Below are 15,655 nucleotides of genomic sequence, written 5' to 3'. Positions count from 1 at the left end.
TCTCTCTCTCTCTCTCTCTCTCTCTCTCTCTCTCTCTCTCTCTCTCTCTCTCTCTCTCTCTCTCTCTCTCTCTCTCTCTCTCTCTCTCTCTCTCTCTCTCTCTCTCTCTCTCTCTCTCTCTCTCTCTCTCTCTCTCTCTTCTCTCTCTCTCTCTCTCTCTCTCTCTCTCTCTCTCTCTCTCTCTCTCTCTCTCTCTCTCTCTCTCTCTCTCTCTCTCTCTCTCTCTCTCTCTCTCTCTCTCTCTCTCTCTCTCTCTCTCTCTCTCTCTCTCTCTCTCTCTCTCTCTCTCTCTCTCTCTCTCTCTCTCTCTCTCTCTCTCTCTCTCTCTCTCTCTCTCTCTCTCTCTCTCTCTCTCTCTCTCTCTCTCTCTCTCTCTGCAGGAGGCTCTAATTGCACTGCTTCTAAATGCGTACCCACATGCCGGCCTCCTTTAAGGTTGCTGTTATTATCGGTGGAAAGCAGCCCATTGCTGCCTTGCATGCATTATTTCGTGTTTTTCTTTGAACTCTTGAAATTGTGCACACAGGTTTTTTTTCTTATTTTCTATTAGAGGCTTGTCCCATTTAGCCCGGATCTGACGACGGAGTGGACTCATAACACACTCTTCCAACAGTCTCCCTCACATACAACAGAACTTCTCCCTCTCCTCGCTAGTCTTTTCTCTCTTCTCTCCCATCCACTATTTTCTATTCATCATTCTTTCTCTTTTTTTTCTCACCGTTCTCTCCTTGTCTTTTCTTTACCTGTTTGGATTTTTCTCAATTTCTCAACTGTTTCTGGATTATTCTCTCTCTCGCTCCATTTTATCTCTCTCTTCCTGTTTTCTCTCTTTCTATTTCTCTCTTTCTCTGAGAGCTGTGCCTTGTTGGTCGCGCTCTCTCGGCCAATCCCCATGTAGCCTTCCCTTCGACACCAAGCATACGTTTCTGCACATGCTCAGCCTACCCCCGGGACCCCTTACCACCTGTAGACTCCAGTCCCACCAACAACCCCCTCCTATTGGCCAAATAGACATTCCTTGACTCCACCCCCTGCTTATTGAGCCACCCTGATAGGTCAGTCAGAGGTTCCGTCTAGGGCTGTGACGGTCATAGAAATCTGGATGACGGTTATTGGTCTTTTATTTCTTTTTTACGCACATGCATTTGCTGCTGCTGGAAGGGGGTTGTTGCCTAGGCAACTATAGACTCCTTTGCTACAATTACTTGCTTGTTTCAGCAAGGATAAACAAAGTTTCATCACGTTGTAAAGAGTCCATGTAACTGCGGAAACGGACTCAACCGCACAAATGCCCTGCTGTCCTGTCTTCAGTCAGCAGTTCGTTTTTCTAAATGCTCATGACTGTTATTCATCCATAAACGTTGGTTACAAAATTATACGGTAATTATGCCATCCCTATTTCCTTCGTCACCTAGAGGCGGTTTCTCAGTTCTGTTTTTTTTTTAGACAGGGTTGAAAATGAAAAACCGAAGAGAAAAAAAAAGGAATGAAAATGGAAAGAAATGAGAAGATGAGTGTTTCCCCTTTGTAGCCTGGCAGACCTGTGTGGGTGGGTGGGTGTCTGTGGGTGTCTCTGTGTGGGTGTGTGGCTGCGACTGTTGTGTGTGTGTGTGTAGATGGGTAGCGTCAGCTCCCCACAGATAGGATCAGACTACATAATGAGATGCCTGGGCAATCGACTCTCAGATCGACACTTTGAGGAGTGTGATAAGGAAAGGCAGACTGATGGATACGCAGGCAGAGTGAAGGGCGCCGTATATGTGTGAGAACGAGCGCCAGACTGAAGGGCACAATGCCTCAACTCTGAGACGTGATCAGGTCTGTTTGGAACGCACTCGCACTCTCATCCCTCTCTCTGTCTCCCCACAGACAATATGGTGGACAAGACCAAGGTGCAGACCAGTGAGGCCAAGGCCATAGAGCTGGAGAAAAAGGTGAAATACACACACACACACACACACACACAGAGGATTGTAATGAGATTCTCTCCGTGCTCATCTCTCCCTGACACATAACTACCAGTCTAAATAAGAAAGAGGAGAATGAATACACGCATGCCTGACCGCTTCCTGATGGAGAACACACGCACACACACACACACACACAATGAGGGGGTAAGTGCTGTGATTGCGGAGGTTTCTACCCTGGTGCCCCCCCCCAAAAAATGAACTAAACTATCCCCATCACACACGCATGCACGTACACATGCTGGCATTCTGTCCCATTAAATGCAAACCCACATAATCATACCCATTCCATGCTAATATGGACTACCACACTCAGTGTCTGCCACTGACCAAACACACGTTGGTTGATAGGGTAGTTGCTGGCAGGATTAGGGATGAGACTGTCAGTAAGATGAGGAAAACTAGTGTCTGCAAGTTAAACCAAACCAGCTGTGTATGTGAACGTATGTTTGAGAATTTAGGAACGTGTGTTTGTGTTCTTTTCAAATCAAGTTTTATTTGTCACATGCGCTGAATACAACAGTGAAATGCTTACTTACAAGCCCTTAACCAACAATGCAGTTTTAAGAAAGAATACAAAAAAATAAATCACACAAAAATACGAAATAAAAGTAACAAATAATTCAGTGGACACTAAGCTGTGTGTTTTAACCCTGTAAACTCATGTTGCTCAATAACTGGACATTGAGCTATGTGCATTTAACAAGCCTTTATACACATTTTGTTGCCTGACTCTTAACTATCTTTCCTGTAGCTGGATGCAGAGCTGACGGCGCGCCATGAGCTGCAGGTAGAGCTGAAGAAGATGGAGGGAGACTATGAACACAGAGTCCAGGAGCTGGCTGCTGAGAAGGAGACTCTGGGCTCTGAGAAACAGGAGAGAGAGGGCGAGAACCAGACCTTACTGGGACAGATCAACACGTTGAAAGAGCAGGTACACACTCACTCAGAAAACCAGAGCTCAAACTTACATTACTCTAGCAATAAGAGCACAATAGAACACTCTAAACTCCCCTTGACCAATATGAACAGAGGAGAAAGTCATGAGCGCTTCAACAGCAAGTAGCTAAAAAAAAGTGTTAGACTCAACTGACACAAAGAGAGATGGGAGGGAGAGGAGGAGGAGGATGAAAGGAGGGAGGAAGAGAGCGAGGGAAGAGAAGTGTCCACCAGCTGGACCCTGCCTCATAGTGACACACAGAGCATGTACCGAACAGCTCATCTGACACATACAACCCACTCCAGTCCACACACACCAATCTGCACACATCACTGTGTGTGTGTACGTGCATGTGTGTTTGTCCTCTTAAGTGTGTGTCTGATGGAGCCACACAGACCTGGACAGGTCCCTTCCCCAACAGGCTGAGGCCAGCAGAATCATCTCATGGTCTCTCACACACGTCCAACTGTTTGTCCCCACATCAACACACATATCAAAGACCCTCTCATCAACAGATCATTGACTCCCCCCTCCATTTATAGGTTGCCGCTGATGCTACACAGAAGTTAACACACTTGAATAGTGCATTGAGAAATGTTGAAACGGTTCATTACTGTTCACAAAACAATGTCCATACAGGCTAGAACACTTTTACAATGCAAGACGATACCGGTAGCTTCCACCTTTAATTGCAGGCTAACTTTCCTTGCTAGCTTACAGCTGAAGCAACATCAGTTCACTACCCTAGTACTGTTTGTGATAATATGCAAACCATAACGCAACATATGGCCTCCCGAGTGGTGCAGTGGTCTAAGGCACTGCATCGCAGTGCTAGCTGTGCCACTAGAGATCCTGGTTCGAATCCAGGCTCTGTCGTAGCCGGCCGCGACCGGGAGACCCATGGGGCGGCACACAATTGGCCCAGCGTCGTCCAGGGTAGGGGAGGGAATGGCCGGCAGGGATGTAGCTCAGTTGGTAGAGCATGGCGTTTGCAACGCCAGGGTTGTGGGTTCGATTCCCAGGGGGGGCCAGTATGAAAAATGTAAATAAAATAATGTATGCACTCACTAACTGTAAGTCGATCTGGATAAGAGTGTCTGCTAAATGACTAAAATGTACAAATATGCTGATTTCAAAGTTGATTGTCACAAAAATATATATTAATTAACTTCGTCTCCCTCGCCCTCCCGTCTGGTTTCCAGTAGATTCCATAGCCACAAAGTCAGATTCCACAGCCATGTTCTGGCTCACAAATGTAATTACTTTCTTAAAGAGACGGCGCACACTTTTATAAAAGAAGCGATTGCTTCTTCTATGCCAATGTTGTTGATCAGTACAATACAATAATATGTTCTCCTAGCAGTTGCCAATACAATAAGTCCTAAATGAAAGGGATTGTTTGTCATCTGGAGACCCATGAAATTAGCTAAAACAAGCTCAATAACTCAATGCATGCACACACTCCTATTGAATAATATGCATTCACCTGTATTGTGAATAGACCTAGGCTACATCTTGATTTACCCAGTTTATCAATAGAAATGTACCTTTTCAAATGAATTATTTCTATTTTTGTTTTGTAGTTAGATTGGTAAAAATAAAGTCAAATAGATTTTATGATTTGTATAATTGATTCATTATACATGGCTGTCTCAAAAAATTTGACAATTTTTTAAATGTAATGATATTGAACTCAAAAGATGCCCAACCATTGAACAGAGCAGTAGCTGAGTTTATCTGTCTGAATAAAGTGCCATTCTGTGACTTTGGCTGGTGTCGTTTTGGTATTGAGTATCGCGATGGTATCGAGTATCGTGATACTAAACCTGGTATCGGTATCAAAGTAAAAATTCTGGTATCTTGACAACACTATTCACATGTAGAGATCTCTCACTCTCCCCCCGTATGAGGCTGTGCCCACCCCTTCATGTGACTGAATGCTCATAAGGACAGCCAGAGTTTAGTGAGGAGCAATTCTCTGTCCCTCAGTCACAAGAACATGTTGGCAGACACACACTCAAGCGCACGTACACACACACACACTCATTAGAAAGACAGAAAATGATGTCTTCTCTCATGGTTTAGTAGTATAGTACTTTCATACAGTAAAGTAAATCTCTTCTAACTAATATATTTTTCTCTTCCTCTATCTGTCCTCTGTCTCTCCATCCCCCTTTCCCTCTCCAGATAGAGAAGCTCAGTAAGGATCTGGAGGAGGCCAAGACCAGAGTTGTCACGGTCCATGTCCCAGTTGGCCCTGCTCCTCCCACTGCCCCCCCTCTCCCAGGCACACCTTCCATCCCAGGGCAAGCTAACATGCCCCCTCCTCCTCCTCCCCTACCCGGCCAAGCACTCCTCCCTTCCCCCCCTCCAGCACCTCCTCTACCGGGCATGCCCGGCCCCCCTCCACCACCACCCCTACCAGGGATGTGCGGTCCCCCACCACCTCCACCTCTCCCTGGGATGCCCGGGCCCCCTCCACCACCACCCCTACCAGGGATGTGCGGTCCCCCACCACCCCCACCTCTCCCTGGGATGCCCGGTATGCCACCTCCCCCTCCTCCCCTCCCTGGTGGTCCTGGTATGCCCCCTCCACCCCCTCCTGCACCTGGCATGGGCATGCCCCCTCCGCCTCCTGGTATGGGGGGCTGGGGAGCCCCTGTGCCACCCCCTCTGCCCTTCGGCCTGGCGCCCAAGAAGGAGTACAAGCCTGAGGTGCAGCTGAAGAGAGCCAACTGGAGCAAGGTGAGGATGGGAGCGTGACGGTGTGAGCGAGAAAATGAATGTGTGTTTGTGAGTCAGGTTTCTTTTTCATGAGAGCATGAGCCTTTATTAGTGTGTCCAATCATAGGAGTCAATAGAACAACAACAACTTAGTTCTTGTCAGTGTGTGTGAGTGAATACTAAGACTGTGACCATATGTGACTGTGAGTGTGTATGACTACATGCGTGTATGTGATTGTGTCTCTGTTCCATGTTGTCGTCCTCCTTCTCATCTGCGATGGTTAAAACATCAAAACGGCCCTCTGTCTCTCTTTAGCCTAAAGCTACTGTTTAATGGCTTCAGCTGAGTTCATCAGCGTTTAGTCTCCCCCCCCCTCTGTTCTCTCTGTTCGTTCGACGGGGTTGGTGAGAGGCCTTTGACGAGGATGTCACAGAAATTGCTTTTTAATAAGGCTGCTTCTTTTAACTGCGCTGGTGAAAGATAATTAAATTGCTGCTAGAAAGGACAGCATTCTTTTGTAATTTAAATTACTATTTTTTTTTTTCCTCCTCGGCCCTTCAGCCCCTGTATCACATTCCCCCTCCCTCACCCCCACACCCCCTCCCAGAGGCATCTTTCGTAATGAAAGGCTCATATCTGTGAAGTTACTACCTCTCCTCTGATCCTCCCTCTCTTTCCTCTCTCGCTCTTTCACTTCCCCGTTCTCTCTCTTCTTTGCTCTGCTCCTTGATGAGAGAACCAAAGGGGGAGAGAGATGGAAAAAAGGCACTTAATTGTGAGGCGGTGGTGTTGATGGTTGGAAGAGAGAAAGTGAGCGCTGTAGCGATGGAGGAAAAAAGAGAGGGAGAGAGGAGGATAAAGGGAATGGATTCCTTTCTCTCCCTCTCTGTTTCTCTCTCTCTTTCTCTCTCTCTCTCTCTGTGTGACACGGCTAGTTGTGTGAAGCAAATGCCTTTTGTGTGGAGGAGAATGAGGATCAGGGAAAATGACTACTTCTGTCCTCCTTCCTCTCCTCCTCTTTGTGTCTCTCTCCAACACCTCCTTTAGCACCCCGGCTCTCTTGTTCTCTTTTTCTCTTTCTTGCTTTCTTTCTCTGTCCATCTCTCGCTTGATTGCTGTATAGATGGATGAATAATTTTTTGCAAAATTGGATGAAAGGATTCAGAAGGCATTTATCTTTCTCACTACCCCCCTCTTTCTTTCTCTCTCCCTCCCTGTTATACAGATTGGATATGAGGATCTGTCTGAGTGCAGTTTCTGGACAAAGGCCAAAGAGGATCGCTATGAGAACAACGAGCTCTTTGCCAAACTCACCCTGGCCTTCTCCTCCCAGACCAAGAGTGAGTGTCAGCCCATGCACGTGTCTGTGTGTGCACGTGTGTACCATTGCTCGTGTGTCCGTGCCTGTCGGCAGTGCGCTTGTGTCTCTAAAGTTGGCTTACTGATGAGGATTGTCTTCTTTTTTTTTCACCTCCTCACCCCTCTCACTCCCCCCACCCCCCCAACCCCACCCCACCTGCTTTCCATGTCCATTCCATCCATCCAACAGCCTCCAAAGGTAAGAACACATACATTATGTTGCGTGCAAGGACTGTTGTGTGTGTGTGCGTTCCAAAGAGCTCTACTGCTGCTTGTGAGTGTGTATGAGTGAGCTTGTCCGTTCTGGCTGTGAGTTGTCTCATTCTCCAAGAGACAGTGTGCTCCCCTAGGTGAGATGGATTGGGTTTTGGGGATGAGAGAAGAAAGGAGGGAGGGAGAAGAGGAGGAAGAGATGGACAGAGGGAAGAGAGGAGGAAGAGATGGACAGAGGGAAGAGAGGAGGAAGAGATGGACAGAGGGAAGAGAGGAGGAAGAGATGGACAGAGGGAAGAGAGGAGGAAGAGATGGACAGAGGGAAGAGAGGAGGAAGAGATGGACAGAGGGAAGAGAGGAGGAAGAGATGGACAGAGGGAAGAGAGGAGGAAGAGATGGACAGAGGGAAGAGAGGAGGAAGAGATGGACAGAGGGAAGAGAGGAGGAAGAGATGGACAGAGGGAAGAGAGGAGGAAGAGATGGGTGGGAGGTCACTGGTGCCCTGTTACTAGCCACCTGCTGTCCTGGCACAGAGTGCTGTCCTACTGTCAACACCCACACACACACTCCCACCTGTCCTGCTTCTCCTCTGTCACCTTGTTCCTGTGTCACTGAGCCTTCTGCTCCTCTGCTCCATATTCATCATTACAGCTAGGATACTCTGCCTAATACCCTCAGGGACAAAATGTGTGTGTGTGTGTGTGTGTGCCCGCTTGTTCAACCGACCTTCAGCTGCGATGCAATCAGAACACACACATTCTGTCTCACTCTTACGCACGTGCACATAGTCCTACACACATTCACTCAAACGTGTACACACACACACACACACACACACACACCCCCTCTCTGGCTGTCCGAGTTGTTGAAATGTCAAGGTTGTCAGCTGTCCCATCAGCGTTCACCTCTACGGAGTGGTTAAGGTCTGCTGTCAGTCTGTGATTCGTTAGCGTGCCTCTGGTCCCTCTGCGTGATTGGCTGAGACACGGCTGTCCCATTTTGATGTCTGATAACCTTTTCTGATATCTGACTGTAAACACACGCTGCCCTTTTCAATAGCTCCAACTCCCTCTGACTGCCTACTTCTGCTGGTGTGTGTTTGTTAGTGCGAGAGCCTGCATGTTGTGTACTGTGATAAGCAGCCAGTCCTCATTCCATTGGTTGACCTCTCACCTCTACCCATCACTCCACTCCAATACCACCAATGTAAACAAGCTGACAAACATCCCTCGCTTCTGGGGCTCTGCAGCGGCTCCATTTGCCCTCCTCCTCCTCCCGTCCCTCGTTACTCAGCCTAGTGAAACGACGCCACCGTCAGCCCACTCTGACCCCTTTCCTCTGCTGTCTGCAAACACTCACACCCCCCGCTCAGTGCTGCGGGCTGGGTCGCAGGTTGATGACCTCATGGGTGCGGCGGCAGTGCTCAGCGCTGATGGAACGTGACGGGCCCTCGGGCTGCATGCGCCTTCGCTGGCCATCCGCCCTTATCTGTCTCTCTCTCTCTCCTCTATCTCTCTCGCTATAGCTTGTTGGTTCTCATTTTCTCCCTCTATCGCTCTCTCTCTCCTCTAGGGATGTGACAAACGGAAACAATTTGTAATGTTTAAACTGCCATTTTCTTCCGGTTTCCGTGAAAACGATACGATTTACAAATATATATTCCACGTGTATTACAAGGGCCGCTATTTGACGCACAAAACAATTTAGGCAACAGGGATCTTGACCCAGGAGGGGATTGAATGTCTCTGCTGTAACCAAGAAGCTTGATCTTGACATCTAGCCACTTAGCTAGCAAGTTAGCAAACCAAATGCATAGCTGGAGCCCTGAGCTGAACATAATTTATTTCATTTCTTATAGTTATACTTAACTTAGTGGGAGGGCAAGCTTGTCACCTGCATTCCCGCCTTTGGGACAACAACTCCCATTGTTAGGGCGGAGACATGAGCATCTCGTCATTATATACAGATCTCTGGCGAAGTGCAAGAGCAGGGGAGCGAGAGGAGGCGGCAGGCCGCAAGCATGTCTTGGACTCTAGTAGCTGTGCCACTAGAGATCCTGGTTCGAATCCAGGCTCTGTCGTAGCCGGCCGCGACCAGGAGACCCATGGGGCGGCGCACAATTGGCCCAGCGTCGTCCAGAGTAGGGGAGGGAATGGTCGGCAGGGATGTAGCTCAGTTGGTAGAGCATGGCATTTGCAACGCCAGGGTTGTGGGTTCGATTCCAGTATTTATTAAAAAAATAAATAATTATGCACTCACTAACTGTAAGTCGCTCTGGATAAGAGCGTCTGCTAAATGACTAAAATGTAAATGTAATCTGTATCTCGCAATGTCTTGTCTTGCATTTCTCACAAATTCACCAAAGTAGCCTACAGTTCACCTCTCTGGTTTTATTTAATTTACACAACTTTCCCCAGGCCTTTATAGCCTACCGTCGAGTTAGGCTATAACACGGAAAAGTTGTTTGGTAACTGCACTGGGATTTTAATTCTGTGAGGGGGAAAAAACTTTTGTTTTTCACCTAGGGATTTTTCTTAAAGTTAAGGATCCCAACTTTGTTTAAACCTTCTCACCCCTACACTCTTGTTCTTTCTTGCTAGCTGTTTGGAATATTTATCTTTTACCATCAGTTGTTGGCAGCTTTCTGAGTTACTAGTTTGTTTGTTTGAAATAAACAGTGTAAAACTGCTTTTATGTGTATAGTTAGTTGATGAAGTGGATGTGTGGTGCCTCTATAAACCCATATCTCACTGTTCTCCCTGAAGAGTGTGTGTGTGATTCTGGCTCTAATTTCTGCCCTTTTGAAGTGATTGTGTCCGTTCGTTTTCTTGAATATTCCTCTCTTCTCTTGCTCTCTTCAGTGTTCCCCCCCCCCTGTTTTTATTTTTCTGTTCTTCCTTTTCTGGCACAAGCTAGCACAGTGTTTGATAGCAGGGGCCTTTTGATGTCTGCACCTCAGATAGGCCAATTAGCAGGAAAGAGAGATGGAGGGGGAGAGAGAATAGCGGGAGGGAGGACAGGGGGAAGGAGGGAGGACAGAGGATAGGGAAAAGCGAGAGAACGGGATAGGGAAGGAGGGAGGGCAGGGGATAGGAAAGGAGGGAGGACGGGATAGGAAAGGAGGGAGGAAAGGAAGGAGGATAGGGGATAGGAAAGGAGGAGGGATAGGAAAGGAGGGAGGACAGGGGATAGGAAAGGAGGGAGGAAAGGAGGGATACAGGAAAGGAGGGAGGATAGGGGATAGGAAAGGAGGGAGGACGGGATGGGGAGGACGGGATAGGAAAGGAGGGAGGACGGGATGGGGAGGACGGGATGGGGAAGGAGGGAGGACAGGAAAGGAGGGAGGACAGGGGATGGGGAGGACGGGATGGGGAAGGAGGGAGGACAGGAAAGGAGGGAGGACAGGGGATGGGGAAGAGGGAGGATAGGAAAGGAGGGAGGATAGGGGATAGGAAAGGAGGAGGGATAGGAAAGGAGGGAGGGAAGGAAGGAGGACAGGGGATAGGAAAGGAGGAGGGTACAGGAAAGGAGGGAGGACAGGGGATAGGAAAGGAGGGATACAGGAAAGGAGGGAGGACAGGGGATAGGAAAGGAGGGATACAGGAAAGGAGGGAGGATAGGGGACAGGAAAGGAGGGAGGATAGAGGATGGGGAAGGAGGGAGGATAGGAAAGGAGGGAGGACAGGGGATGGGGAAGGAGGCAGGACAGGGGATGGGGAAGAGGGAGGATATGAAAGGAGGGAGGATAGGGGATGGGGAAGCAGGGGGGATAGGAAAGGAGGAAGGACAGGAAAGGAGGGAGGACAGGGGATGGGGAAGCAGGGAGGACGGGATGGTGAAGGAAGAAGAGCGAGAAAAAATACATATAGGAATGAGTAGAGGGAAAGAGTAGGATGAGGGGGATGTTACAGTAGTGGTTAAAATGGAAGTGAGAGCGAAAGGGCCGGAAGCAGATTCATCCTCTTAATATGGTGATGATTTTAATAACCCTTAGTTTCCTAAACCAGCCCTCTCCTCCCTCCCCTCCATCCACCTCCCTCGTCTCAATTTCCTTCTCATCTACTTTTCCAATACAAGTCTCAAGATGTCTCAAGGCATGGTGATGCCTGCATATGTTCTCCTCTCCTTTCATCCTCCTCCTCTCTTCCTCTCCCTCCCTCCCTCGTTCATTTGTTTGTGGCACACCTGAGCAGCACAGCGGCCTGGTTTCTGTCTCCGTGGAGATTATCCTACCCCCTACGGAGCACGCTCAGTGACACCCCACCAGCCGGCGCTGGCGACGCCCCCTCGCCGCACCACGATGAATACAGCGACCTACTTCATTACCACGGTTACCGGATGGCAAGTCGTGGCGTGCTGAGGCTCACACTACCCGCTCTGATCCCTGCTAGTCTCACACACACACACACACACACACACACACACACACACACACAGCCGACATTGAAAGGGGTGGCAATAAAGTTCTCACATCTTTCTCACAATTTTTTCCCTATGGCCTTTGGCCTGCTGCGCTATAAGTATATTTTGAACATTTACGTATGTGTCTTTATTTAAAAGTGTTTGTGTGTGTGTCTCTCCGTCTGTCGGGGTGCTCCACAGCACTTACACGCCAATTATAATGAGTCCTTTGATCTCCCTGTGTTCAACGGAAATCAATTTCCTGCATTGTGTGAGGGTGTTATACGTGTGTGTGCAGGTCCACATCTCTGTGTGTGTGTGTCCCCATGTGTTTCTCTCACTAAGACTATCCTGTACTCTCTGCTTGGCCTCTCTCCATCCTAATGATACAGCCTCTGCAGTACAGGTCACACCGGACCGGTAAACACACACTTGGCAACACACAACAGTGTGTGATGAGGTGGTCAACATGACTGGTAAACTAAAGTTAAACTTTCAGTGTTTTTTTGTCATGAATCTTGTTTTGGGGGCAGCTCTGGTCACTTAGCTGGCACAGCCACAAAGTCATAAAATCAGATTTTAAACATTTACATACTTATCCAGAGCGACTTACAGGAGCAATTAGGGTTAAGTGCCTTGCTCAAGGGCACATCGGGAGATTTTTCACCTAGTCGGCTCGGGGATTAGAACTAGCGCCCTTTCGGTTACTGGCACAACGCTCTTAACCACTAAGCTACCTGCCGCCCACTAAGCTACCTCCCTCCTAAACCTAACCTTAACCACACTGCTAACCCTAATGCCTAACTCTAACCTTAAATTCATTTTTGTTTACATGAATCTTTACAATATAGCCAATTTTGACTTTGCAGCTGGCCTATCTAAGGGGAAATCGCTCAGTTCTGCCTCCAGGACAAGACTCATGACAATATACGTCAACCTGCAGTATTTTAAGGGCAGTCAGTGCTGTATAATAGTGTGTTCTAGCCAGGCTGTAGAGTCAGTAGGGAGGAGTTGGAGTATTGTTATAAAACACAATTTAATGCTTAGGGCCCTATAAAATCCACGATACAGAGAACGCGGACAGAATCAAGGAATCTAGACAGTAAAACTGAATTCAACAAACTTAGTAGGGAAGTAACAACATTTATTACATTAATTAATTTGACCCAGTTTATCATAAGACATGAACAGAATGCATCAGTGATTCGTATTTCCTGCAACGTTCTGAAGAGGCAACGAGAATGCCCCCGTGTGTGTGTGCGGTGCGCGGGTCTACCACTTTGTGTAGCCGTTAGCGATGACGCTAATGAAAAATCTTCTGGTAGATGGAAAGGCTTTCCCAAAAACCTTCTCAATTAAATGTTAACTACAAAGTAGCCTATGCTTACCTGGCAGAATGATATCATTATTTGCATTATTTTAGTGAGTTTTGGGATGAGGTTTAGAGATGCCGTGGGAGGGAGAGGTGGAGAACCTGTCTGTCAAAATAAAAGGGTAGACGGACCCCCTCTGTCTATCTCTCTTTTTCTCTCTCTCTCCTTCCTGCTTTCTACCTCTCCCACCAGCTGTTGGTTTGTTTTCAGTTATTCCCATCGGAGGAGTCGCAGGGAAACATTTGTTTACCCGAGGAGGAGAAAGTGTTGTGCGTTAGTGTGTGTGTGTTAATGAACACACACAGGCAGCCCTATCTGCATGGTGTCTTGTCCCATGAGACAATTTTTTAAGATCTGCCAATAAACCGCTTAAATGATTTTAAATGGGTATGAGGCACACTGGCACAGGCCTGATTTGTCTGTGGCATGGGCTGTGTGTGTGTTTGATTTATGTGTTTTTCAAATGCGTATGCAATGGGCTTTGGTAATAGGCCTAGCGTGTTATCTCTGTTCAAATTGGTTGAGTGTGTTTGTGGGTGTGAGTGGGGTACATGGTGGTTGTTAGTCGTTAAATAAATCATGCTGTTTGCAGGCTGGGGGAGACCGAGGCAGGTTAATGCATAGGTCACTAATGCCAGAGCGAAAAACACTTTTCTCTTCAGCGCGCTCTCTTTCTTTCTTTTTTCAAGACGTCCATACCATTCAAATCTCCATCTTTGCCCCACCATTTTTCCTCTCACTGAATTACTACACAAGTGTTGGATTTCAGTAAGGCTGTGCGTGCGTGGGGCGTGCTTGTGTCTTTTGAGTTTCACAGTGTGCAGACCTTTTGATAAGTACAGGTTGGCTGAGTGTGTGTGCGTAGATGTGTGTGAATGTTTATATCTCCGAGTGCTATACAGTGCTTTGGGTAAGGAATAAGGCTACCGCTAAGCCCTACATTAGCTGTGTATTAGCTTGGCTTTGCACAGCACTGTTCTGAGCTGCTGCATTCGTTCTTTTCCTCGGCGCTGATAGCGGAAGCTCATAATTCCGAATCTCTTTATCGTTACGAGCCGTTTGAGAACGCCGCTCATTCATCAGTCGTTATCGCGTTAAAACACATCTGTGAGCTCCTCATGCTGCGGCCTGCCAACAAGCAACAGCTTATTTACACACACAGCCAGCAAATGTTTTTGTCCCTTCGTTGCATCTCCCTGGCTCTCCCTCTGTTTTAAATGCAAATGAAGTGTACCCTCGCCACTGCAACACGGCTGTGTGCATAATCTCTCTCCACTTTCTCTTCCTGGAGATTATCCGGTTTTGAACGGCCTGCTCCGCGCTCCTTGCCGCTCACTCTCCGACCGCTGAGCCAAGCACCGCTCCAATCTCAGCTCCCAACACCATTACCATTTAAATACACACTCCAATGTGACAGGCGAGGAGTGTGTGTGTGTGTGAGTGTGTTTTAATTGGGGTTGAAAGCTTGTTACAGATGCTAAGTATCCCAATGTTTACAAACCCAGAGCTGCCTGTTACTGAGTTAGGCATTAAGCATCTGGGTTTGAGAAGAGAAAAGGAAGGATGGATGCAGGGGAGGAGTGATATGCAACACCTACAATCTTCCTCCACCCACTCTTTTACTCCATCCATTATTTTAAGGACAGATTCTCTCCCTTCACTCTTTTCATCTAACCATTTTTCTCTTCATTTTGTGTGTTTTGAGTGTCAGTGTGTTAGGGAAGGATGGTGGGGGTATTCTAATGCTGGAAGGAGGGTGGAGAGAGAGGAGGGGTAGGGAAGATACAAGGGCCATATCTATGTTTAGAAGCAGTTTAATCAACATGGAGCGAGAGATGGTGAAAGGGGAAGAGAGGAGGAGAAGAGAAAGTGTGTCGTCAACAGAGAGAGAGTGTAGACTGATTGGGCCTGCATGCCCTGCTACCATGCTCCTGCTTATGGCAGCCATCGGAGTCTGCTGCTGTTTCTGATGGGTTATTCTCATTATTAGGCCTCCCTAAGGGGTAGCATACACACACACACACACACACACACACTTGCTCTCCCACACGGGCGCACACACACAGGCACACTCATTGGCACACAGCGCTCTCTCTCACATGGACACACGCACACACAGGCATACTGCCTAGCCACAGACTTTGATGCCACCGATGGCAGGGAATGAAAAAGCGGGGGGAAAGGAGCATCTTCAAAGACGCAGATGACAAGATAGCACCCCCTCTTCTTCGCTCCTCTCTCCTACCTTCCTCCTCTCTTTTCTTCTCTTATCTCAGCTGTGAGAGACAGAGGGAGAGATTTATATGAAGCTATGTTCATACCAATAGCTACTGTCATTTAGCCGATGCCTACAGCGGATGCTGTAGCATTAGACATCCTTTCTCCAGTTTTGAGTTAATCGAATAATATATATATTTTTCCGAGGTGCAGGGAAGTCTTCAGGGCTTTGCTGGAATACAGTTACAACCTCCCACATTACATCTGAAACTCCTTAAATCTCTCCCCGTCCTCATGAGTACTATATCAGTTTCAAACTCCTAGAGTTGATTCCTTCTCCCTAGCATAAAAGGGAGACTGCTACATTCAGGCAATTAAGCAGTTTTTCTACTTACCCAGAGTCAGAAGAACTTGTGGATAACATTTTTTTTGTCTTTGTGTGCCGTGCAGTATGAAGGAA

At 47.7% G+C, this 15,655-nt stretch overlaps 1 protein-coding gene across 4 annotated transcripts in view; it reads left to right on the top strand.

Annotated features, from left to right (window-relative positions):
- The window catches only part of LOC121544049 (protein diaphanous homolog 1), a 140,135-nt gene that overhangs the window by 61,577 nt on the left and 62,903 nt on the right, over positions 1-15,655 (top strand). For all 4 annotated transcript variants that reach the window (XM_041854109.2, XM_041854110.2, XM_041854112.2 and 1 more), the window contains 5 exons: positions 1,870-1,934; positions 2,722-2,901; positions 5,095-5,652; positions 6,858-6,972; positions 7,182-7,190. In XM_041854109.2, coding sequence (XP_041710043.1) covers positions 1,870-1,934; positions 2,722-2,901; positions 5,095-5,652; positions 6,858-6,972; positions 7,182-7,190 — 927 coding nt within the window. The remainder of the gene's footprint in view (positions 1-1,869; positions 1,935-2,721; positions 2,902-5,094; positions 5,653-6,857; positions 6,973-7,181; positions 7,191-15,655) is intronic.

This window comes from Coregonus clupeaformis, chromosome 3, assembly GCF_020615455.1.
Source record: "Coregonus clupeaformis isolate EN_2021a chromosome 3, ASM2061545v1, whole genome shotgun sequence".
NCBI classification, from domain to species: Eukaryota; Metazoa; Chordata; class Actinopteri; order Salmoniformes; family Salmonidae; genus Coregonus; species Coregonus clupeaformis.
Note: the sequence above shows the minus strand (reverse complement) of the source record. Positions and strands in the feature narration are given on the sequence as shown.